The 27,268-nt window shown below is 36.2% G+C and overlaps 1 protein-coding gene across 2 annotated transcripts in view; it reads right to left on the bottom strand.

Moving 5' to 3' along the window:
• Positions 1-3,926: 3,926 nt before the first annotated feature.
• The window catches only part of atp2a3.L (ATPase sarcoplasmic/endoplasmic reticulum Ca2+ transporting 3 L homeolog), an 84,378-nt gene continuing 61,036 nt past the window's right edge, over positions 3,927-27,268 (bottom strand). The window contains exons 13-23 of one of the 2 annotated variants that reach the window (XM_041581071.1): positions 26,206-26,424; positions 25,790-26,125; positions 24,744-24,964; positions 23,879-24,081; positions 23,515-23,600; positions 23,126-23,259; positions 22,056-22,173; positions 21,478-21,595; positions 16,482-16,557; positions 12,901-12,910; positions 5,601-7,169 (exon numbers count right to left, since the gene is read on the bottom strand). In XM_041581071.1, the coding sequence (XP_041437005.1) occupies positions 12,904-12,910; positions 16,482-16,557; positions 21,478-21,595; positions 22,056-22,173; positions 23,126-23,259; positions 23,515-23,600; positions 23,879-24,081; positions 24,744-24,964; positions 25,790-26,125; positions 26,206-26,424 (1,518 nt within the window). In that variant the 3' untranslated portion in view covers positions 5,601-7,169; positions 12,901-12,903. 2 annotated transcript variants of the gene reach the window in all.

Here is a 27,268-nt window from a genome sequence, read left to right as displayed (position 1 = left end):
CCCCATTTGAAAGCTGGAAAGAGTCGGCAAAAGAAGTCAAATAATTCAAAAACTATAAAAAAAAAGAAAAAATGAAGGCCAATTGAAAAGCTGCTTAGGGTTGGCCATTCTATAACATACTCAAAGTTACCTTAAAGTTGAACCACTCCTTTACGTTCCTATTAGATAGGCCAATATTGCCTTATTTCCTGACTGGACACCTGTCTATTGATGAAATCCTTCCATTGCATTACCTTATTATCAGTACGTTAGTAACATTTAGATGTTTGTTTGCTGTGTTCCTGATGTAAGCAAGGTGTTTCTGTAAATTTTGTAATTATTTGTTTGTAAAATGTCTGACTCATGTTACCGACATCTGCCTTAATGCTGAGTCTGATTTGTTTGCAGACTGCTCTGCCTTGTACCAGTATAATATCCCTACCATGTTACTCCTTCCCTTGTACCCAACTTGTATCAGAATACCAACATACCCTGTTTGGCCATCTACTTATTCCTTTTGTGGATCTACATTTAAGATCTGCAATCCTAACTGGAATATCTAAGCTATAAAAGTGCACAATTTGTGGAAATGAATGAAGTCCAATGTGTTCATTGCCCTCCAAATATATTTATAAACCCAACTGCATTGGTAAATTATTTCACTGTTCTGTCCCAGCTTATTAGGTTAGAATTCACCCTAAGCCATGATATTAAGGGTTCCTTGCACCTTTTTTTGGATATTTAGTTTGGAAACGTGACATCCAAAGGGACTTAATAAAAGTCATCATGTCACCTATTTTCGTCAGGATTGTATAAGAGCAGGTTCTATGGATTGTATTTTATTGCTGCTATTTGATTAATCCAGTTTATGTAGATACATACCACCCCTTTGAGGTTCTCCTTTATTAACCCCAAAATTGAACCTTGCAGAATTATTGGTTATTCACTGGACAGATTCAGAAAGCTGTTGGGCAAAGAAAATCCGCAAAATAATAATATAACATATCTATGCGTATTTAGTTAACATAATGTTTAACAGCTTATTGTAAAAAGCATTTCACTGAAACTTCTACCAACAAACTGTATATAGACTTGTAAAGAGAATGATAATCGTTTGCCTTGGGTTAGTAAAAAGCATTCATTACATATTCATTATTACTGTGTATATTTTGTTTTGGGAAGCCAAAGTGATTTAATATTACACAGTGTATTAACAAAAGGTGGAATGAAAGAAAAACTCAACACTTTATTATTTTTTTTTTTTTTGCAACAATCCGGCACAATTGCTTTTTATTTTTATTATATTTTAAGATTAAAACAAACCACCTCAATGCTGTGTGAACAAAGTGGATCACACATAAGGCATGTGTATACAAGAAATCTTTGTAACGTCACAATGCGTGTGGTCATTTAACATAAGACGGAGTGCACCAAGTTAGGAAACAATTCATTTTCTGGAAAAATAGTTCTCATATAATATAAAATAGGATACCACGGTTTGTTTTCTCCTTCTGAAAAAATATGATGTCGTTTTTACTAAAGCAGTGTTCCTTTCTTATGCACCCAACAGCCAATGGCATGCCCAATATTTTAGTACACAGTATAAATATAATGCCATGTAAAGTAATTGAAGCTCTCAAGGACACAGATGTACTGCCGTTCTAATCTCACATTAGGATAATTACCAGGATATACATAATGTTACCTGAATGGTGTGATATAATCCATCTCTGGACTCCTGCAACCATATGTTACTGCCAATATCAGATTGAGCTGCAGTCTAACTGAACTGCTGTCACTGGCTGATAAATTAAACTCCGCCTCCTCCGCTCAAGGGTATATACTGCAGGGAAAAGTGCGGTGAGGTGAGCAGTGATTGATAGCGGAGAGATAAGTGACAGCTAACAATGTGTTGTGATTGATGCTGCTGCAATAATAATAAAAACCCATGGACATCAGTGGGAAGCAGTGTGGGATGCCTCAAATCTGTAATTATTGGTCACACACCTGACAGTGTGGCTTTTCAGGCAATAATAGATCCAGGAATCTTACTATAGAAGGCAGCACGAAGCAATCTGGGCCAGGGAGCTGAAACTCAACGCTGCGCATGGGGAGGCACATTTATCAAAGGTCCAATTTGAATTCATGTCAGTTTTTTTAAACTCCCATAAATTCGAAATTCAACCAGTCGAAATGTATTAAAAACTCCAACAAATTTAAACAACCAGAAAACTCTTTTTCTCCAAAAAAAGCTTGAATGTCAGGAAGGCTACAAACATCTCCAAATTGATCCCTGGACCTCTCCCATTTACTTAAACAGCAATTTCGGCAGGTTTTAGGTGGCGAATAGTCAAATCCAAATAGGGGTATGATAAATCTCAAAAATCTAATTTTTAAAAGTATGATAAATCTTGAAAATATAATTTGAAATTTCTTTTTTTAAAAAAAACCTCATATCAAATCTGTATAACTCCCTAGTCGAATTTGAGAGTTTTGATCATAAAAAAAATTCGAAAATTTGAATTTAATTCCAGAGTATGATAAATCTCAAAATTCAAATTCAATTTTTTTTAAAAAAAAACTCGAATCGAACTTGGATAACTCCCTAGTCAGATTGAGATTGAGAGTTTTAACCATAAAAATTTTTCAGAAATTCGAAATTTCCAATTTGACCCTTGATAAATCTGCCCCACGGTGTTATTCATTCTGCTCCGGACTTTACTAAAACAGAACAGTCCTCATTCCTTTGACAGCAAGCCATATATAGTGAATAAAGTACCCCCTCTTGTAAATTATAGGGATATAAGTTACCAAGGAGTTTCATGACCATATAAAAACACGAGTGTTTTTATACAGGTCATGGAACTCCGAGGTTACTTCTAATATCATCATATTTTGCAACTGGGGGTACTTTATTATAATACACACTTTTCAGTGAGTCATGTGACAGAAATGTCATCAGAACTCCCCGTTTATAACTGATGACATCAGAACTCACCGTTTATAAGGATATAATTTACAAAGATATTCATGGCTTTTGTGTATTATATATATATATGTGTGTGTGTTCAGTAGGTATCAATCCCTTTTCAAAAAAATATATATATATATATATAGATATATAGAGAGAGAGAGAGAGAGAGAGAGAGAGAGAGAGAGAGAGAGAGAGAGAGAGAGAGAGAGAGAGAGAGAGAGAGAGAGAGAGAGAGAGAGAGAGAGAGAGAGAGAGAGAGAGAGAGAGAGAGAGATGTATACACTAGTGGTTTACAGTGTGCAAAAATAACTCTTTAAATGAATATAGTATGCTATCATTATAACAGCTCAACAGAGAAGTACTTTGCAGCAAAAAGTCTTGTTCACAAAAGTGAAATGTTACTATTGTTGCAGAGATTTGTACAATCAATTGGGTAGGATGTCTTCACTATCAAATAATTGCAATGGATGTACATGTTTTTAAGTTCACGACTAGGAGATCATCAGACAAAACCCTGGTAATTACCCTAAGAGAGAATCACAGTATGTACCTTGAGAGAGACAGAGCACAAAATAAAACAAAGGAGAGGCATTTGGCAAACCTCAAGCAGGTTGTTTGATAGTTGTGTGACTATATACACTTGTGAGAAATTCAGTACAAACCCCATGTGTGGTTCAGTTACAAGTCCACTACTAGTGGGACTGTTTTGTTTCCCTTATTAAATGCCCCAATCCACAACAGCACACCTTTCTAATAAAGTGATGTCTATGCACGTGATCAGTATAAAGTCATTAAAAAATCCTTTAACCCTCCCCAAATACTATATAGTCCACTTTGTAATTCTCTTTAAAACATTTACTCTGCCCATACAAATATCAATATCGTTTAAAATAAATCACCACCCCACTCTCTAAAACAGAAATACAAATCATTTACATTTCCGTTACACAGAAATTGAATCTTTTTTTTTTTGTTTTTTTTTTGGTCAAAACGTTTCCGGTTACAATAGCATTTGTACAAGGTGTCTCATATAGCATTAGAAATCCTTAAATACAGTATATATTAATTACAGTAACATCTTGTGAGTTTTTTCTCTGTACAATGACTACACTGCTCAGTAGTATAATGACTGCATACACATCCATTGGTCTGTAGGAGTAAGAGATAAATCACAGAGGGGCAGACAGTAAAGATGAATTGAATGATTATCTATAGACATTGGCTTTGTCTCATGGCTCAACAGTCTATTGTAGGTGGTTAAGAGCTAAACCACACCAGAAAAAGACACTCTATTGCCTGGAAGTCCCTAGCAAAGAATTGGCATATCTACAGGCACATTTATCAAGGGTCCAATTTCAAATTCATATAAATCTCCTCCCGTGAACTCGAAATTCGACCAATCGAAATTTATTATAAAAATCTAATTTTTTAAACTCGGGGGAATAGGATCGACCTAAAAACTCGAAGCGAATTCAATTGGAATTTTAAAAACTTGATTCGAGTTTTTTTTTAGAACACACAAACAACTCCAAATTGATCCCTGGACGTCTCCCATTGACTTTAACAGCAATTCGGCAGGTTTTAGGTAGTGAATAGTCGAATGAGTTCCTAGGGCCAGAGTATGATCAACTCAAATCAAATTTGAATAACTCCCTAGTCAAATTTGATAGTTTTGACCATAAAAAAATTAGAATTTCGAATATTCAATTCGACCCTTGATAAATCTGTGACCAGTAGTGGGTAGATTCAAATAAGTTTATAGAGTTCTTTGGCATTCTGGGGCCAGATGTGTCATGTGGGCCTTCAACTGGAAAGCCTAACTTCAAACACAGACTGATTTCAAATATATTCTGTTTACTCATGATAATAATGATAGAATTCATTGGTTGACCTGTACCAAAAGCACCCAGCCCCTAGCCTCTAATATTTATATAATTCATATTAATGGTTCATTATACCATATATAATCAGGCATCGGCCAAAGGCACACCACCTGCCTTTGTGAACATTACAGAACCACATACAAGTGACTTTAACTGCCAACATTTTCATATGGCAAACAGAAAGGATCAACAAGAAAAAAAGAAACTTATTTTGTAAATTCCCTGGTGGTAAAACGGTCATGAAATATTTTCCTAATAGAAGCCAAGCGTAACTTACTGAAATGGTGTATTTTCCTCATATACTGTGCCTATACCTTGGAAGAAGCCTTAAATAATGTGAAGTAAGGCCAGGAGCAAAGTAGAAACCCACCTCGGGCCAATCCTAGGGCTCTATACACTGACATGAATAGATCAGCTCTTTGGAGCCCATCCAGCCCAATGTTGTTGGCATGGTGCATTACCTTGAGATCAACTAACTATAAAGCGGAATATCCATGAGATCCAAATATTAAGATAAGGAGACTGAGAAAATGGTTTTCTAAAGGGAATCCTGGATATTACATATTGGGGCAGTTGAGACTGTTTGGTTCCATCACAGGGCACACACTGCATTGCATGGCAAAATTAAGAAACCCTGAATTGTTATTATTTCTAGTGTCATTATAGTACAAAGATCATTATATGAATCAAAATAAAAGTAAACGAAAAAGCCCAGATGCACCTGCCCGAGCTATATAAGAATTATGGTGGAAGCAGTTTGTGTCATCCCCTTTTATTCTTGGATGATTCCCAGGGTGCCTTCAAATCAAATATACAGTATTCATTTGTGCATTTTTTATCAGGTGGATTAACATATTAACAGATGTACTAGGCTCCAGTAGACTGAAGTATTTCAAGCTGCCATGAGACAAAGCAATGCCTAAATTGAATGGGAAGTGATGCAAAGTAACAAATGAAGGCTTAGCAAGGTGTAAGTCAGGAATGTTAGACAATCTCTAGTAGTGGTGCATGATGGTACTCTCACAATGCTGGATGCTATAGTTCCAAAAACGATGGACAGCCACAGGTTTTGTATTCTTTGTTTAGGGACTAAAATGCTAGGGTCTATAAAATTAGTCTTTAGATTTGGAAAGAAAATGTCCATCAATTAAAACAGATCCTACTATCACAACAGGAGATGTGTCTGTATTTAATAGTGGTGAGAAACACATGGTTTTATTCGCTTCCTGTTATGAACTGCCATCAATTGTGCCCGTCTGTGGTTTCAGGTGATACTTGTGGTGATGCCATGTGAAATGATAGGAAACAATTCACAGCTACTATAAATAATTTCAAAGTGAATAAATCAAGGCAACTCCATGTTTGGTGGGACATTAACCTACTGAGAACAAGTGCAACTGTATGGAAATTGACCCAAACCCCCAGTATATTAAAGGGCACAAAGTTTGCCCAGACACAGCAACACCAAGGGTGATCAGTATATGCTACCTGCTATCTGGTTACTATATAGCTCTGCATTACATTAAAAAGTGTTTATATATTAAGTGGATGAGCTAAAAATGCATTAAAAGAGGGGGAAAAATAACAAATCAGCTCTACCAAGGGATGCAATTCTCAGGCACTGTAAATAGTGATATTTAACTTAAACCAATTGAAAGGTTCACATAAACAATGTCACAGCTTCTCAGAGGCATGCCAATAATGTAGCAGAAGTGAATCTTGTAATTTATATATTAACTATTATATTATATATAAGCTCACACTAGGGCACCTAGGACATCCAATATTTGTGGCAAGATTAAGACTAAGAAATGCACTTCACAACAGCAGGAGGGTTATGTGTCTGCCAGACCAGAGTTGTCTTCTTCAAATCAAACCCTCAAGCCTGCAAGTCTGATCATTATGCACACTACAAAAGCGCCATTGTTTCCTTGCAAAACTGCTAATTTACCTATATCTATTTAATATTTTGGAAGGGGGGGGGGGTTGTTAACCTCTTCATTTTACAGTAACAAAAATTGAAATATAAGACAGGTCCTGAATTTTCAAGAGCTGCAGCTTTAACCCAAAAAATTGCAACAACATATATCCCAAACCACAATTCAGCTGTCCAGTTATTGCACCTTTATGCACAGAAAAAAAAGCTACAAACAAATATTTCAGTATTTTGCAGTTTACGTTTTCCCAGACTGGTCTCCTTGGGTTAGAGACATGCAAATTCTGCTTGTTCTCTTGTAATGGCTGCTCATGCAGGAGACTTCAGTTGGGCTTGCAACGTAAGGATTCTTTACTTAGAAATGTTGTTGTCTGTGTGTTGCTGAAACCTGTTCCTCCTGCGAAACAAAGAGAAAATGATCGTTGTGAGACAAGTCAGAATGAAGAATACAACTATGCTTGTTACACTGCACAGAACACAAGTAATATAAACAAAGCATCCATCACCCACTACCTTCATTTCAAGTGCTTTTTGTATATAGCTTGGCTTTCCCCATCATCCTAACCATCCACTTTGGATATATTAGTGTAATGTCCATACAAGGAAATATAGAGAGCTAGAGATATAGGGGAGCTTGATATCAGATTTCAGGATACATTGGTTTGCTTAATAAAACCTTGAGATCAAAGTTCATATACTGTAACTGCCATACTATAGGCAAGGCAGATTTAAGCCAAGTGTGCATTAAAAGGGTTGTTCATCTTTAAACAAGCTTTTAGTATGATGTATAGAGTGATTTCCCAAGACAATTTGTAATTTTTTTTTCATTTTTTTATTAATTGTGGTTTTTGAATTATTGAGCTTTTTATTCAGCAGCTCTCCAGTTTGCAATTTCAGCCATCTGGTTGCTTGGGTCCGAATTATCCTAGCAACCAGGCATTGATTTGAATAAAATATTGAAATATGAAAAGGAGGGGGCCTGAATAGAAAGATGTGTAACAAAAAGCAGCCATAACAATAAATTACAGAGCATTTGTTTTTTAAATGGGGTCAGCGACCCCCATTTAAAAGCTGGAAAGAGTCTGAAGAAGAAGGCAAATCATTAAAAAGAAAACTATAGGAAATAAATAACGAAGACCATTTGAAAAGCTGCTTAGAACGGGCCATTGTACAACATAACTAACCCTTTAAGTCAAAGACAAAGCCATGCTGGTACCAAAATATACTTCAAGACAGGTTTTGATCCCAAGGAAAAGGAGAACCAACAAATTCACAGTGACCTATGTGCACACAGGTATTTTCATTTTACATGCAGGCAAATGATTGGTGCAGACAAAGATCACATTGTGCAGATAAGTCATAATTTTTAAGGACAGCCAAGTACAAAACAGAGGAGGTCATTTTGTTTATACTAATGTGTAGGGATGTACCACTTTCCATAGACAGCACAGCAGCCCTGTGTATGTCATGTTTTCAGTCATTCATACACCCTCTAACATTGTTTGTTTATGTACTATCCAGAGATTCACAAGGTATACATATCTGCACAGTATTCTGCACCCCAGGACTTCTCAATGCCAAGGAGGCAAGTTGGGCTGCACTAGAGAAACTTGGAGTGCAGACAAAGGACTAAAACATACAATTATAAAATGTGGAAAGTAGTACAGCTGCACTATACATGAATGTATGCAATGCATATCACTGTATTTAGTTTTTATTGTTACCCTTATAATACACAAAAGCCATGAATATCTTGTAAATTATATCCTTATAAACGGTGAGTTCTGATGTCATCAGTTATAAACGGTGAGTTCTGATGTCATTTCTGTCACATGACTCACTGAAACTTGTGTATTATAATAATAAAGTACCCCCAGTTGTAAAATATGAGGATATTAGAAGTTACCTCGGAGTTCCATGACCTGTATAAATACACTCGGCCTTCGGCCTCGTGTTTTTATATGGTCATGAAACTCCTCGGTAACTTATAATATCCTTATATTTTACAAGAGGGGGTACTTTATTCACTATATATTGTATACCATGCTCTGTGTTAATGTTACGGTGGAGGATACCTGCTAGGATTAAGCTTTCTTTCCCATCACCCTCCCCTCCCTCGACTCATTGCAGGTCAACACTTATTGCCCAAGATGGACACTGGTGATGTCACAGATGATGTCAGCAAGTGGGACAGACATGGGAGAGATGTGCAGGGACTCTGGTAAAAGTATAAAATAGGAGGCGAAAGAAAGGCCTCAAATGGAAGGAATGTAAAAGAAACAGAAGAAAAGCATACATGCACATGGTTAAATGAAGTTGAAGAAAGAGACACAGATTATGAAGCAGGTACAGGTATGGGATCCTTTATCTGGAAACCCGTTATCTAGAAAGCTCAGAAATATGGATTGGCCATCTACCATAGACTCCATTTTATCCAAATAATCAAAGGTTTAATTTTTTTATGTAATAATAAAACAGTACATTGTACTTGATCCAAACTAAGATATAATAAATCCTTATTGGAAGCAAACCCAGCCTATTGGGTTTATTTATATGTTTACATGATTTTCTAGTAGACTTAAGGAATGAAGATCCAAATTAAGGAAAGATTCGTTATCCGGAACACCCCAGGCCCCAAACATTCTGGATAACAGGTCCCATACATGTAATACACACAATGAGAAAGGTCTTTGCAGAAAGGACTGTAACAACAGAGTGAAAACAAACACAAGAGGGTAGAGAATGGATTAGTGTCAGTGTAGATTCAAAATATGAATCTACATTAAAAGTTACCTATAGGTCATATTGATCATTTTTTGCTGATAGTTTTGCTCCTTTGTTCCTAAACCGGACTGTTTTGCCAACCTGTCAGTTAGAGATTCTTATACTAACAGACTCCTGCTGCACATATATGGCAGCCCCCTCATAGAGGAACAGGGTAGTAAGAAAGGTAATGTAAAAGCATCAGGTAAATACTTTTATGGCAAAATTATAAATAGCATTCAAAGACAATGTTATGATAAAAATAATAAATACTAAAAAAGGTTATTTTTGGATGTCAGTATCTCTTTCAGTGCCTTTAATGTTAGGTGCCTGATACAGTATGTCCATACCACAACCACATCTCTCTAAACTCACCAAATACTGTTTTACTACCTTCTTACACCAGTGAGTGTATTTTGTACTGTTTTACGTTTTAAATTCCCGTTTTTAAATTCATTACATTTGATAGGACTTGTCAGTTTACTTTGAACATTTAAGCACTGCAGTCCCATTTTCTTGCTCAAAAGACCAGTAACAAATTTATATTTACAGAAAAAAAAAAGTCAGATTTAACTTTAAATTCGCAGTCTTTATTAAGAAATTACTTACCGATTCTCTGCTTGTGCTCCTCTTCAGAAATGGTGACAGGGCGATGATCCATTGTGCGGCGCTCGATTTCTCCTCCCTGCCTTCTATAGGACATAGAAGACATAGCGTTGCACGATGGATCATCGCCCTGTCACCGTTTCTGAAGAGGAGCACAATCGGTAAGTAATTTCTAATAAAGACTGTGCATTTAAGGTTAAAACTGCCTTTTTTTTCGTTAAGTAGAAACTATTTTTTTTTTTTTAAATGTTTTTATGTTACTGGTCCTTTAATAAGAATTCACACAATGATATACACATTAGTAGTGCCTTAATGCAGAGGGAAATATTAGGGTCATTATATCTATATGTAGTCTGTGACAGTATCTAAAGCTGGCCATAGACGCACAGATTAGATTGTACAAATCGATTCGTACGATTTTCGGATCGTGTGTGCAGTGTCCCGACATTTATCTTGCCATGCCGATCAGTCGTTCAGTCGATCGGACAGGTTAGAAATTTTTTGTCGGCTGCCGATCATATCTCTGAATGTATTGCTGATCGGACGATTTTCAGTGGGAGACTGTCACCAGCTTGGTCGTATGATTGCTGTAGGGTGAGAACATCGGCTGATCTGTTCTTTTACTGCTTTATTTGGTCTGAATGGTTAGTGGCAGGTCGGGAGATGAGGACGAACGATTGTTTGTCCGATATTGAGGTAAAATCTTTGCGTCTATGGCCAGCTTAACATACTACTTAAAAGATATTTATCCTACTCAGTTTTTTTTATCTGCTACACTGTTCACAATACTATTTTAATTTTAACTGAGCTAGTGAAGCAGATTATGGATGCCCATTTCTTCAGTATTCACTGGCAGAGCTCAGTGCCTAATGGGATGTCTGGAGATCATGCCAGCTTTACAAGACAGTAATCCATATCTTCCAGTGTAAATTGTGTATAAGGGAATGTACAACTGGATCAAAGAAAATCCACTCATGTGTCCCTTGAGGTTTATTTATACAAGAATAAAACGTTGTGAAGCTCTGTACAAAATAAAGCTGCTCTTTATCATAGACCTCTTGGTTACTTGTTTCTGGACAATCACATTGGTGTTGCTGAATATGCTTTTATGTTTGATAAATACTCACCCAATTACTCAGTTATGGTACCAACACATTAAAAACACAAGCAGAGTACTTAATTTTCATAAAAAGTTTCACAAAGCAACAAGTATCCCATACTTCTTCCAGCAAAAAAAAGACAGACAGAAAAAGACAGAATGACAACACAACATATGGAACTGTTAGAAGCTGACTAATGGGGATAAACCCTGCTATACTTAGCAATGCTCTGTCAAGATTGTAAAAACGATATGATGACTACATTCAACATCAGATTTGTCAACTTATCCTACTAAATGCTAATGTACCTTTATAATGGCTATGACAGTGAAAAATTTTATAAATAAAAATACTTAAAAAAAAACCACAAACAAAGAAACACCTCGATAAATAATGGGCACCTTACATATTATTATAGACTCAAATTACCAGTTCAAATTAATACTAATATTTACACTATTTGTTTTGGAAAAGGCCACAGCTCCTTTATTTTTCCTTGAATCTATCTTTTTGATGTAAAAGTCAGAAGGGGCCATTTACTATGCCCCTGGGCAGAAGTGTAGTGAATGGCAGCCAGTAGTTTTGATTCTGACAGGGGTCTAGAACCTACAATTCTAGTTAGGGAAACAGAGATAGAGAAGATTAGTTGCCCCTGGAATTCTGAGTCACAGTAGAAGAGGTTAAAGACATAACTTTGTGGAGCGTTGACAGCAATTACTAACACAAATAAGATATATTGGAAAAAATATTCTTTGCCGCTAGATTGTCTACCTGGCCTTTCTACCTATAGCTAAATAATATGGTGAGGACAATACATACTGTTTCAACCGTGCAAACCTGTGACTTCATGTTAACCAGATTCCAAAAATTCCAAATAGCCCATTTAGACAGGCAGGGAAAGGACTCATAAAAATGCTAAAAATCTGACTCTCATTATTGCTGAAATAAATACTTTCCATTGTATTCAGGCATTTCACTATAACAGAGCCAACACCTTGTACACATTGTTGGCCTGCTTGATAAACGGGGCAAATATGGTGAAAATAAGAGGTATGAATACAGCTATAATCACTAAACAAAGATTTGCTTAGAACTGTTCATTCTTAAAAAAAAAGGGAAAATATAGGTGGTTCAGAGTAGTTGCAAGGCATTGTGGAAAATGGCAACTTGGCTAAAAGAGAGCAGACTGCTGCAACATTTTTCAATGGTATATGTAGTCAGAACCAGCAGTGCAGAGAAAATCAAGAGGCAGATTCTGAGGTCAATTGCAGTCACATTTACTTTAAAACTATTGAAAACTGGCAATTTATGTTTACTGGAATGATGTTAAGAATTAGATCTGTTCTCATTATTTTTTTTTTTTTTTTCATTTATAACCTTTTTTCAATAGTGGAATAGCAATACAGAGAGCCCATGGGGTAAAAAGTATTTCAGCTCTATACGTTCGACATTAGATGAGATGTGCAATTAAAATCCCTGAAGCCCTTGCATAAAAAATGATTCCTGGACACCAGTGCAAATGGACAGAAGAGAAGGGAAACAAAAAATACATCCAGGACTTATAAGAGTTGTAACTATTATGATTATATGAATAATGAAATAAGTTACAAAGGCAGCTTCATAATCACAAATGATACCTCAAATAGTACCTTCCCTTACCTGTTAAGTGCTGGAACAAAAGCCAAGAAAAGTCATGAGATGAAGCAGTGGAAGAAAAAAAGGAGAAACAATTTGTGGCAGACAATCTAACTAAAGGCACAGAATGGGCCATTATACAATGATACATACAAGTCAATGTAAGTGCTTCACTGAAACAATAAGTTTTTATATTATTTGCTTTATTAATATAGAACCAATGTATTGTGGAGCCATCATTCCTTGCTAATGTGGAGCTTACATTCATGCATTCACTGGCTTGATTCAAATCAAAGACAGCAATTCTAACAACTGTACCACTGTGATGCATCATATTATGCTTCCTTTGAATCAATGCAGAAGGGACTGCAGCAGCCCAAACCAGCCTATTCTTTCTGCTTGCTCAAATCATCACACAACCCCCTCACTAACAAGCAGTTGGAAAGCCTAACTGAAGTAATATAATCTCAAAGGAGCTTGGAAATAGTCTTCAGGTTGCCCAACCAGTTCCATCATTAATAACTAGGAGCTGCTCAGCCCATTCTGTATACAAGCACTGAGCAGAATAAAAACTGGAATCTCTCAGCAAGAGCCAGAACTGACAGCAGGCTACTCTGCATTGCTAGTAGTACAAGACGAAAAATACTCTGCATTGCTAACCTAAATACTACAGACTACCGCTTTAATCAGGCGGAGATCAAAAGTGTGTCAAAAAATGATGATAGCAAAACAATTAAAACAACTGAAATAAGGTAAATAAATTACAAATGCCAAGATATTAAACCAGAATAGGAGACAATAAGAGAGAATGAATGAAATCAGGAGTAGGATACACTGATGAAGAAGAGAGCAGAAAGGAAGGACATTCAATATATATATATATATATATATATATATATATATATATATATATATATATATATATATATATATATATATATATATATATATATATATATATATATATATATATATATATATATATATATATATATATATATATATATATATAATACACAAAAGCCATGAATATCTTGTAAATTATATCCTTATAAACCGTGAGTACTGATGTCATCAGTTATAAACGGTGAGTAGTGATGTCATTTCTGTCACATGACTCACTAAAATTTGTGTATTATAATTAATAAAGTACCCACTAAAATGTGTGTATTATAATTAATAAAGTATCCCCAGTTGTAAAATATGAGGATATTAGAAGTTACCTCGGAGTTCCATGACCTGTATAAATACACTCGGCCTTCGGCCTCATGTTTTTATATGGTCATGAAACTCCTCGGTAACTTATAATATCCTTATATTTTACAAGAGAGGGGTACTTTATTCACTATATATATCTATATATCTATACATCTCTATCTATCTATATATATATATCTATATATATCTATATATATATATACATATATACACACACATGAGAGAAGCAATGGTGCACTCCGTAGACTCAGATACTACCTGAGTTATAAACGGTGAGTAGTGATGTCATTTCTGTCACATGACTCACTAAAATTTGTGTATTATAATTAATAAAGTACCCCCAGTTGTAAAATATGAGGATATTATAAGTTACCTCGGAGTTCCATGACCTGTATAAATACCTTCGGCCTCGTGTTTTTATATGGTCATGAATCTCCTCGGTAACTTATAATATCCTTATATTTTACAAGAGAGGGTACTTTATTCACTATATATATCTATATATCTATGTATATATATATATATATATATACACATCTATACATCTATCTATCTATCTATCTATCTATCTATCTATCTATCTATCTATCTATCTATCTATCTATCTATCTATCTATCTATCTATCTATCTATCTATCTATCTATCTATATACACACACACATGAGAGAAGCAATGGTGCACTCCGTAGACTCAGATACTACCTGGGTGCCAGCACTGGTTATTTGCAATAGAAAGAAAGCTTGCGGCACTCACAGGGTTTATGTTGCAATGAACAAAAAAGGTTTATTCACCCTCAACGTTTCGATCCCCCACAGGGATCTTCGTCAGGAGCAGTATACAGACAAACAAAAACTGTCTGTATACTGCTCCTGACGAAGATCCCTGTGGGGGATCGAAACGTTGAGGCTAAATAAACCTTTTTTGTTTTTTGCAACATAAACCCTGAGTGCCGTACTGTATACACACAGTACACACACATATCCAGAATTTTTCTGTAATTTGGATCTTCATACCTTAAGTCTACTCGAAAATCATGTAAACATTAAATAAACCCAATAGGCTGGTTTTACACAAAGGATGAATTATATCTTAGTTGGATCAAGTACAAGGTATTATTACAGAGAAAAAAGGAAACCATTTTTAAAAATTTGGATTATTTGGATAAAATGGAGTCTATGGAAGATGGGCTTTCCTTAATTCTGAGATTTCTGGATAAATGGGTTTCTGAATAACGGATCCCATACCTATGCCCGCGTGCTGGTAAAAAGGTAAATAAAGTAACATAGTACCGCACTCAATGGAAATACTTGTGAAAAAAATCATGACGTTTCCAACACCCATTGTGCTCTTTCTCAAGGATACCGTAATCCTTGAGAAAGAGCACAGTTGGTGTTGGAAACGTCAGATTTAGAAAATGGTGTTTAATGCCTTTGCATATAATTGGTGCTTGTTGATTTCAATTTTTGTAACGGCACTTCGTATTCCAAAGTCGCCCGAAGTTGCCTCACGAGGAAACTTCAGGCGACTTCGGAAAAAGAAGCACCACGAGTGCCATGCCGCAGGCGTTTTTTCATTGTAGCAGGCAGAAGACACGGGGAAGCAGTTCAGGGAGATTAGTCCCCCCCAAAGAAAAGGCGATTAGTCGACGGGCGACTAAATCTCCCCGAATCTCTAGATGGCACATTACCCTTAAGAGTGACTGAGGTTTATCAGAGCACAAATCACACAACTGAGGGCACTTGGGAAACGAACATGTTTAGCCCCGTGTCAGTTTTCAAAATTAAGTATTATAGAATCTGTTTGCTCTTTTGAAAAATGGATTTCAGTGTAGGATTCTGCTGGAACAGCACTATTAACGGACGCGTTTGAAAAAAAAAAAAATAATAAAAAAACAGGTTTTCCCATGACAGAATCTCTTTAACAGCTCTTCCAGAGCTCTGTTTTTTTCTCTGTTGTACTTTTGGTGCTACTATAAGTTTTCAAGCTGCAAAATTGTGTGTGTTTCTGTGCAATTTCAATTTGATTAAATTAAGCTTGGATTTGCCAAAACAAATTTGAAAATTCCTTAACAATTCATCATATTTACATAGACAACACAAACACACATATAATAAACGGTAAACACATAAAAAAAATACAAAATTCTGTGTGAAATACTTCTTATATTAGTGTATGCACTGAGTGCTGTTCTTTTGTATTTAGATACAGATCCAAATTACGGAAATATCCATTATTCCGAAAACCTCAGGCAGGTCCTGAGCATTCTGGATAACAGGTCCCATACGTACGTACGTGCGTGCGTGCGTATACACACACACACTATGTTTGTGTGTGTGAGAGCAAGCAGGTAAATGCATATTTTAGAAATAAAAATCTGAATACCAACCCAGTCTGGTCATGAGATCTATGTGGTTTCATTTGCGCAGTCCCATTCCAAGACTGTTCTACTGTCTTTAGCAGGCCTGAACAAAATATAAAAAGAGGACATGCATCTGAATGAGTACATTAATAACATTTATGACACAGGTAAGAACTATAAAAAAAAAAACTTATATATTTAAAATTATATAAAATTAATCTTTTTTCTTTTATTTTGAGAACCAGTTTAGGCCTTTGTTTCAGAGCTCAACAATACACTGCTTTACAACTTATACAAAACCTACTTAAAGTTTACTGAAGTATGGTCTGATGATTTTATTTTTTTAATTTTAATGATGATCGCTACCTCTCCTTGGTTTCTTTTTGGCTGACACTTTGAAGCCCCTGTACCCATAATAACAGCATTTCCAGTGCTGCAGCTCATACAGTTTGGACACATTTGCAAATGTTAATGTAGGAGTCACTGACTGGGCAGAGTTTTCTTCTTATTTTGATATATAAACTAGGAATGCGCCAAATCCAGGATTCGGTTCGGGATTTGGCCAGGATTCTGCCTTTTTCAGTCAAATCCTTCTGCCTGGCCAAACCTAAATCTAATTTGCATATGCAAATTAGGGGTGAGGAGGGAAATATCGTGACTTTTTGTTACAAAACAAGGAAGTAAAAAATGTTTTCCCCTTCCCACCCTTAATTTGAAAATTAGGATTTGGTTCGGTATTCGGCCGAATCTTTCACAGAGAATTCGGGGGATCGGTTGAATCCAAAATAATGGATTCGGTGCATCCCTAATATAAACAGAAAAGGTGTGCTCAGCCATAATTTTTTATTTTGGTATTCTCCTGATTTTAACTTGTATTGTTTTTATTTTAGATACTACATTTCTCTAACACCCATTATCTCTACTCAGGAGCAGACACTTATCTAATACACTCAAGAATACAGAAGCTGAAATATAATTTGGAAGAGGGAAAGAGCAGTACACAGACTTTATCTTACAAACAAGCAGTTGAATAAAACACCCAGAATTCATAATACAAAGGAAGGAAGCCAACACGGGATTAGGACAGATTTATTTTTATATGGAGAACAAATGAGAACTAAACAAAGGTGCAAGTATGCACAACTGGTATATAGTGCTTGCACTATTTTTGTGATGCCCCCCATTCTTTCACACTCATCCCATTAAAAACATTTACACTCGCCTGCCACAGCACACTCCACTGCTTGCCACTTGTGTATAAAATTCAATCACAGTGATACACTGGTTGGAATTTAATAGGACTAATCTAGCAAATATGAGTGTTAATCATTTCATACCTGTATAAGAAGTACAGAAAAAATGCAACTGATTTTTAAAGGAGAAGGAAAGGCTAAAAGTAAGTAAGCTTTATCAGAAAGTTCTATATAAATACACCAGTAAACCCTCAAAGTAATGCTGCTCTGAGTCCTCAAAAGAAACACCACATTTCTTTCATTCTATGGTGTTTACATGGGCTTCTGTATCAGACTTCCTGTTTTCAGCATAAACCTCCAGGGCTAGGGCTTGAGCATGCTCAGTTTGCTCTTCTCTCCCTCTCCCTACCCCCCCCCCCTCCTGTAATCTGAGCCCAGAGCTATGAGTGAGCAGGGAAAAATTCAGGCAGGAAGATGATGACACACCAAACTGCTATCCTAAACAAACAGAGAGCTTCTAGAGCGGTTTACTCAGGTATGGTAAAGCATTCTGCAGAATAAATATAGTGTTATAGCTTGCACTATTGTGACTAATCTATTGGCAATAAACTGTTTCGGTAGCTTTCCTTCTCCTTTAAAGGAGAACTAATCTTTGGGTCTTCTTCCTTCCCTTTGTCAATTCCTGTCACTTCCGGCGCATGCACAATTGTAACAAACTGGAAAACTGCACATTCGCCGATACGCCACTCACTTAACGAAGATTACCGAAGATAACACCCATGAGCTCCGCTGCACTCACTCTGCATGTACGGTCAGTAATCCTACAGGGGACACAATTATGGGGTAACACTCAGCAGGGGGAGGCAGGGAGGGGGGCCAGTGGGGACTTATTGGTTGGATCACAATTAATGAAAATCTTACTAGCTTCTTAACTAATACACATGCCAAATTCCCAAAAAACCCGGCAACCATGGCTTGATTATAGATGACTCGATTCCACATCTAAACTTCTGGTTTCTGATTTCTATCCAAATTTTCCATACAAGCTTTGGGACATATATCTTTCTTATTGGCTGCCTTTGGAACCGGGCATGTCCCTCTGGCTGTGGTGAAAGATAAACGGAAATCAGATGTATGGACCCCCAATTATGTAATGATTTATACATTATTCTGCACAAAATCTATAAAAATAGCAGGAATTGTGTAACTAATCAAATAAGAGGAAATTTATGTTTATATGACAGAAGGCAAACTGGATTAAAGGTTTTAAAAATAGATGCTTTTTACCCCATTAAGGTTTGAGGATAAAGCAGTTTCATTGACTCTTGCTGTACACATGGGTAAGAGCAGGGCTACCCCTGGGACCAATGGAAGCCCCTAAGCAATTCTGATAAGTACTTCCTATGAAAGATTTAGTTGGAGAACGTAAGGCTGAAACACAATACACAAAATGTATGATTCATTACTACCTGCAATACATTAGGCTGTTCATTCTGGGAAACGACACTAATTCCTAGCTTTCGGGATAGTGGTGATGCCTAAACCATGTGAATTTATTCAGCTTGTCTACAAAGAGATTGTTATTTTCATTAACTGAACCACATGCACCATTCGCCAATGGTTTTATTGACATCGTGTGGCTAGAAGGCAGAACAGCAGCTAAGCCTACTATTAGTATTACAAAACTACAACTTTCTCACCTCTGCAATGAACAACAAAATAACAAAAACGCTGGCATAAATTGTCCCATCAGGAGCAAATCCCCTGGACACACTAATAACTAGACATTGATAATTTGTTTGACCGGGAGGAATTGAAAAACGGCAAGTTAGGCAATCCTGTTTTACTTATTGTCAATTCCACTAAAGAAACTACAGTCATGACCACTGCCACAAAGTACTGACCTGATAAATCATACCCATTTGATGATCATAGAAAACAACTCCATATAAATATTTCATATAAACATTTTTACAACATAAATAGGCCACGTAGCTTATAATAAACACATGGTTAATAGAAATTGTTTAGTTAGTGCATACAATTGATAAAAAGGTAATACAGAGCTTTGCTTAATTAATATCTGTCAGCATTCTTAAAATAGTACTTGAATTAATTAGTGTTCAGTAGAACCCCACAGTATATGGCTAAGGTCAATGAACCGATACTTGATATCAATTCTGTTTATAAAATTGTAGGCCAGTATAAACTACATTGGTGGTCGGGCGAACTCTCCAATCTTTAGCTTTAGCTCATCTGAGTCTTGTTAAACTACAAGCTCTGCTCTGTCAGTATATGCACCCCATCACAAAAAGAAAACAGCTCACCAGTGCCAGGCTGGGAATAAAAAGCAGTCTTGACATGCAGGGGGTTATTTATCAAAGGTCGAGATGATTTTTACCCAAACCATTTGAGCTCTCAAGGGTATTTTTCAGTCAAATTTTTTTTAGAGATTATACCCTGAAGCTGGAATAGCTTGAATCTGAATAAATAACCAAAAATTTGAGTTATGAGTTTATTCGAGGTAGAAAAAGCCTCACACACTCGACCTTTGATAAATTACCCCCTTAAACTCCATCAGCCTACAATAATGTTTGACTCCACATCAGGAGTCTCATTCACACAGCACCCTCACAGTACCAAGAATGTAACCCATCAGTAACAGCAACACGGTACCCTCATGATCAGCAAATCTTACGAAAGGCTAGACTAATATAATGTACAGAAATGGAGGAAGGCCACTCTGCTTAACCATGTTAAATTGGCAAATTAAAGTGACTGATCTTAATCTGGAAAGTGAGTCTCAATTCGGGGGACACTTGCAGTTGAACTTTACCAACTTCAGTGCTCTTCAATGGAATGCAACCAGCAAGATATATTTAAACCCTTGTTTGAACTGGGTCCCCACAGCTGAACTATCCAACCAAGAGTTCCTAGCTTGCTATGTAACATTATATCCGACTAAGGCTGAAATGAACGGATGGCAGAAAAAATATTTACAATCACAAGTGTTGTCTCAAACAAGCCAACACAAGTGCGACATGAACAAGCACACTGGAGCAAAAACACACACATATGTCTCACAAGCCTAGACACATATACACACATATCCACTCTCATACAAGTTCTACCTCACTTACAGAATCACACACAAATGCACCATTATTCTTTTACACTAGAATAAAACTACACACAGCTGCTAGACCCCCCACCACACCAATGCACATGTACTTAAACATGAAATGTGCTTGTCAGCAGGACAGGTCAGTGAGAGATAAACAACATGATTCCTCAGAGACTTCAGCCAACTATTAGCACAAAGAGATATTATTTTCCAAGAACAAGCACTTTATAAAAGCTAAAAAATGTGGTGATAGGAGTACCTTAATGAATATTTAATAACCCATCTTTCCAGACAAGGACGGTGTTTTGTCAATATTACGTCAACCTTTACCTGTTACATTTAATGCATGCATGCCAGGAAATAAACATTTTTATTAAACAAGGTATTTATTTTTCCCTTTAAAATTTTCAATATGGGGCCCCCGGTTTTTCAGCAAATAAATATCAATGGTTCTGAATAGACTAAGGTTACCAGATCATTTTAATTAAAGCCTATCAATGCATAACCTTAGGACAGATTGATATTACATCACTAGGCAATGGGTGTTTTTTTTCCCAATTCTCTTTACTCCTTGAGTTTCAAGATTCCAATATTTCATTCTATACTGCTGTCAAATGCTATAATATAATTATGTCACTACAGCTTCTTTTAAGCATCTAAACCATCAAGAAATAATTTTGAATTAAGTATATAACTGAAGTCTTACCGTCTAGATGATGTCTTGATATATATTTGAGTCCTTCATCAAGCAGGATAACTGGCAGTGAAATCTTCAGAACTACCACCCACTGGGTCCAGTTTAGTGGAGTCACTTGGAAAACTAGCTATGGGGTATAAAATATACACATTTATTCTGTGCTTAAAGTAGCAAGAAAAATTAGATGTCAGTACATCTTAAAATTGCATGTAAAGGATCTACAAAAAACATTCACACTGCAGCTGCACAATTCCCACAGTGAGAATTTTGCTAAGGATAATGAGGACACCTGGGCATTTTAATAGGGTAAAAATGCCCCAATCAGCCTGTCTCCATTTCCTCCATAGTGATCTGTGGGAATGTGCTGCCTAAATCAGAAATGGTGATGACAGACAGACCTCCACTCATGCTCATTGGGTAGATATATTCTCTGCTCTATGTACAGATAAGAATGTTGTGATTTATAATGTTTTTACCTAGCATTACCTTTGCATTGTACAGAAAGCACACAACTGGGGTATATATTCAGTAAATGTAAAAAATAATCCAGCAATCATGTATTTCAATTAACAAGGTGTATGGCTTACCGGCATTGGTTTTATATAGAGGATCAGGAAGTGAAGAGCCATAGACATAATTATAGCACCAAGCAGCCAAATGTTGAGCCATGGTGGCATCCTTAGTAATGACTGATTCTCAGACAAACTGAAATGGATAAAACCAAATTCATTTTAAAACAAAATCATTACAGATTAGCAACAGCATAGCTAAAGCAACACTTATAGTGAAATGTGGGCTCAAATTACAAGGAAAAGATAAGACAGTTGATCCAAGATATCTCATGAAGTAGAAATGTACTTGACTTTTGGTTTCACAGACATAGTGGGAGACATAGATTGCATATAAATCAATATAAAATGTGTATGTTCAGTATGCAAAATGGATGACCTGCTGTGTGTTCATTCTCCTTAAGTAAATTAACAAAAGGAATCTCTTGGCTCAAAATAATTACAAGTTCCCAAATGAGCTTTTATGGTATAGATGAAATCATGAATAACATGGGGTTTTATTCCAAGTGCAATATTTAACATGCCGAAAAAATCAGACTGGTTTACTATTCATATTCTCAACAAAATTCGTAACCAGACCTTCTACAGTATATCAGGCAGTGACAACTGAAGACCCATTTTATTCCCTGTTAGAGACAATTTATATTTAATGATCACTAACATATTGGTGTATGGTATATAAAAGAGTTTAAGGCATCTGGTAGAGGAGTATTGATTTCTTTGACCAGACATAACTGCCATCTATTGTATAGGTGTGCATGTGCCTTTATTGATTATAAGAAGATTATGAAGGTCTTATCAACCATTTGTATTTACAGTACATTTCATAGACCTACATACTAGAGCTGATGTTTTTAATTTGCAATTTAGCGCCTGTGTCTGTAACTCTGCACCATAAAAAGTAATATCCATAGTAATATAATTTATCTACCTGTTCTATCAATTAATCTTCTGTTGCCAAACATCCTTCTTTAGCATGGACAGATTGGGGAAACTGAATTTGATGGGTGATTATGTATTTTTTTTTTTTTCAGCCTTAACAACTACTATGTATACTTCTCTTCTGGGTGTAATATAGGAAAACATACCTATTTAGGGCATTGCACATCTCAATTGTTACTAGCACAGAAAGCGCCATAGTAGTTGGGTAACGGGACTCGAAAACCTCGCAGTCAATTCCTGAAAACAAAGGGTTGTCGCTAGTACATTTCATGAAATGGCTCTGTTGGATAAAAAAAGAATTTGTAGTGTCCATTAAGAAAAAAAAGAAGTGTAATACAGTATGCAGTAAACAGCACTGTGATCAAAAGAGTCCTAGAACTAACCAAGAATCTGTCTCTTATTGTAAACATTCTACTATACATTGCAATATCCTTCCTAAAAATAACCCATGTGAATCTATGTAAGCTTGCTTTGAAACATTAAAGTAAGCATAAATGTATGAAATTTGGAAAGATTGGATGCTTTTTTCACTTACCAACTGGTAAAAAGTAACTTGTGGTCCATCTTCATCATATAAGAACCACCATGTTGCTGCACCCACAGTAGCCAAGCCAACATAGACTACACAGAAATGAAAAACATACAATTAGATACTTTTTTTTCTTTTGTGCAGTGTCTAGCTTTCAGTTCACATATAATAAACGTGGCCAAGAACCTTGATATTTGCTTAAGCCTTAGCTGTCATTTTTAAAATTGCATCTTGTGGATGACAGTTTCAAAAACTTTTTCACAGAGTGCTGATTCTCTATATAACTCAAATTCAACCCCTTCCTAATATAGTTCTATTTCAATTCCACTGAGACCGGTATTATAGGAGCAATGCTTTAAAAGAGCAATACCTCCAATTGCAAGGTATCTGAAAAAGAGCCAGCCACTGATGAGAGGTTCCCTTGCATTGCGAGGAAGTTTCTCCATGATGTCCAAGTCAGGTGGGTTGAATCCCAAAGCAGTGGCAGGGAGACCATCAGTGACCAGGTTTACCCAGAGCAGCTGAACTGGAATAAGTGCTTCAGGCAGGCCAAGAATAGCAGTCAGAAAGATACTGCAAGCAAAGAAAAAAAAAGTCAAATATCTCAGCATAATTAATAACACCTAGAACAGTCAAAAATCTGAGCATAATAACAACTAGATGCAGATTTATCAACGGTTGAATTTTTTAGTTTTTTTTTAACTCGAATAAATTTGATTTAACGCAAATTCAATTAGGGGGGTTATCTATTAAAAAAAATCGAATATCTAAAACTCTGACTAATTTTACTGAAAAACTCAAACCAAATTCGATTCAAATTCGACCAAACTCAAATCTATTTTTTTCTCTGAAAAAAACTCGAATGTCAGGAAGGCTACTAACATCTTCAAATTGGTCACTGGACCTCTCCCATTGACTTATAATTCAGCAGGTTTTAGGTGGTGAATACTCGAATTCTTAAAAGGCCAGAGTTTGATAAATCTTGAAAATCTAATTTGAAATTTTAAAAAAATTTGAATCAAGATTGGATAATTCACTAGTTTATAATTTGTTGGATAATTTGATAGTTTAGACCATAAAAAAATTTGAAAATTCAAATATTTCAATTCGACCCCAAACAAATCTGCCCCTTAATGTGTTGGGTATAGAGTTAAAAACATACAGTGACACTAAAAAATCATCAATAGGAAGATAATTTAAGTCATGTATTGAAAAGTTAAATCAAAGATCCTCACCAGACAACCTCGCCAACATTTGAAGAAATGAGATAGCGAATGAACTGCTTCATATTGTTGTAAATAGCTCTCCCCTCCTCTACTGCAGACACAATAGATGAGAAGTTATCGTCAGCTAAGACCATTTCTGCTGCTGATTTTGCCACCGCAGTGCCTGAGCCCATAGCAATGCCAATCTCTGCCTTTTTAAGGGCTGGCGCATCATTTACTCCATCACCAGTCTGCCAAGAAAAGAAAAAAAACGGTTATATACTCTGAATAAAATACATGTTATTTACTTTGCTATAAGTGTAGACTTTACAAGCCAGCTGAATCTGAATAGATACTATGGGATACTAGATAAACCAGATAATGGGCAAAAAAAGACCAATTTTATTACTATATGAATGAGTTATTGCAAAGGAGTGGCATCTAATAGACATCTGCAATAATAACATTTGCTGAAAAAGTTAAGATCTCTTTGCAAAGTGCTGGGGCAAAAAAGTATACAGAAGGCTCATGCAGGGAGCACTTACTTCTGTTGACATTGGTGGGGCAAATCATGCTCTGTATCTTTAAGTGAAGTTAAAAAATCAGTGAAAGGTACAGAGCAAAGCACTATTGGATGCAAGAGCATCTGAATGATGTGTTATCTTTGGGGCTTTTCAAGGCATGCCCGTGTGCCACCTACCTACCACCTTCTCTTTATAAAGTGCTCCTTAACAAAGGCAGAGCTGCACAATATTTGAGGCAAGGTACAAAGTGCAAAAATCAAGGCCCTGCATGTTGCACCTCTGTCCATTTGTCTTCAAATAAAGCCATTTATCTTTCTTGAATGCTCATGTTGTATTCATTAACTTGTGATATCATTCTGAGGAGCTTTTGGAATACTGCCTGGCCTCTGCCTAGACAGAATAGCATTAGACCGTCCTGTAATTTATTTATAATAGCAATGAAAAAACTGAAATAAAGTAAATTGCAAAAGAACAATTTTACATTAAATTATGTCCCCTGTCAGTATCTTATATATTTTCTTGAACCAGGTTAATTAAACATTTGTATCGTACCATGGCAGTAATTTCATTGTAGGACTGTAGATACTCAACAATCTTGGACTTATGTGCTGGTTCCACACGTGCAAAGCAACGGGCACTGCGACAGGCTTCCCTTTGTTTCTCTGGTGATAGGTCATCAAACTCCCTTCCGGTGTATGCTTTGTCTGTTATATCCTCATATTCTGAGAAAATGCCAATCTTTCGGCAGATTGCCACTGCAGTACCTTTGTTATCACCTGTTATCATTATTACTTTAATACCAGCTTTCTTGCACAGTTCTATTGAGGTAGAAACCTCTTTCCTGGGAGGATCCAACATTCCAACACATCCCACAAATGTCAGGTTTGTCTAAGATAAAAAAAAATGATTACATATAATTTTGCCTAAAGACACTACAGATCAATGTTTTATATGAGACACTTTCTCACCTCATAATTAATAAATTTTGTAGAATCCTCCAATTGCAAGTCTTCTAATTTTGGTGGGACATCTCGGGTTGCGAGAGCAAGACAGCGAAGAGTGTCTATTCCAGTTCCCCAGTCCCGAATCTTGGACATGATCTTTTCTCTTGCTGATGGAGTCAGTGGAAGCTTTGTAGAGCCAACACGCACATAGTTACAGCGTTCAATCACACTTTCGGGAGCACCCTAGAATTAAGAAATCAAATTTGCATTCATTCAGCAGTCAGATAGCAGATGTGAAAACGACATGACCTAGAAACCCTGCACTTCTGCTTAAAGAGATGCACTACTTTGCTTAGTTTGTCTCCATTAATGAACACGTGTTCCTACATTTTTACATTTCTGTTGATGAATCTTGCACATGCTATGAACAGTATATCATTTACTTAACCCTTTAAGTGCCACCGATTGTAAAATCTACTTAAAGGAACAGTTCAGTGTAAAATCAAAAACTGGGTAAATAGATAGGCTGTGCAAAATAAATAATGTGCCTAATGCAGTTAGTTAGCCAAAAAAGAGATCCAGTCACTCCAGCCTTAATAGACTAAATTTTTGGCTAACTAACTATATTAGCAACATTTTTTTTTTTGCACAGCCTATCTATTTACCTAGTTTTTATTTTTATACTGAACAATTCCTTTAAAGAAAACTCCATACTAACCTACAGTGACTGTGAAAAGAACTGGAGAAAGGAATTGATTTCTTAATAAAAGAAATGAAAGATAGGCAAGGTGTGTCGATATAGACAATAGGAATAATAAAAGTACTGTTATACATCTGAAGAAGCTGCTGAATGAGCGGTGAAACATTTTCAAGAAAAGTGCAGAGTATTACTGTTGGTGTCAATTAGCATATGTATATTGGTATGTTCAGCCCTATTTAACCCAATCTCCGCCCTTTAATTATTTGCAAACAGTATCGACGAGAAAAGTTTTTGGTTTTTGCTTTAAAAATATTTCAAAGAAAACACTGAAGATGCATTCTGGGTTGTAAGTGTCTCTGGGAAGTTTTTTCACTAGATGGTGCTGCA

The sequence above is a fragment of the Xenopus laevis genome, chromosome 2L (assembly GCF_017654675.1).
Source record: "Xenopus laevis strain J_2021 chromosome 2L, Xenopus_laevis_v10.1, whole genome shotgun sequence".
NCBI classification, from domain to species: Eukaryota; Metazoa; Chordata; class Amphibia; order Anura; family Pipidae; genus Xenopus; species Xenopus laevis.
Note: the sequence above shows the minus strand (reverse complement) of the source record. Positions and strands in the feature narration are given on the sequence as shown.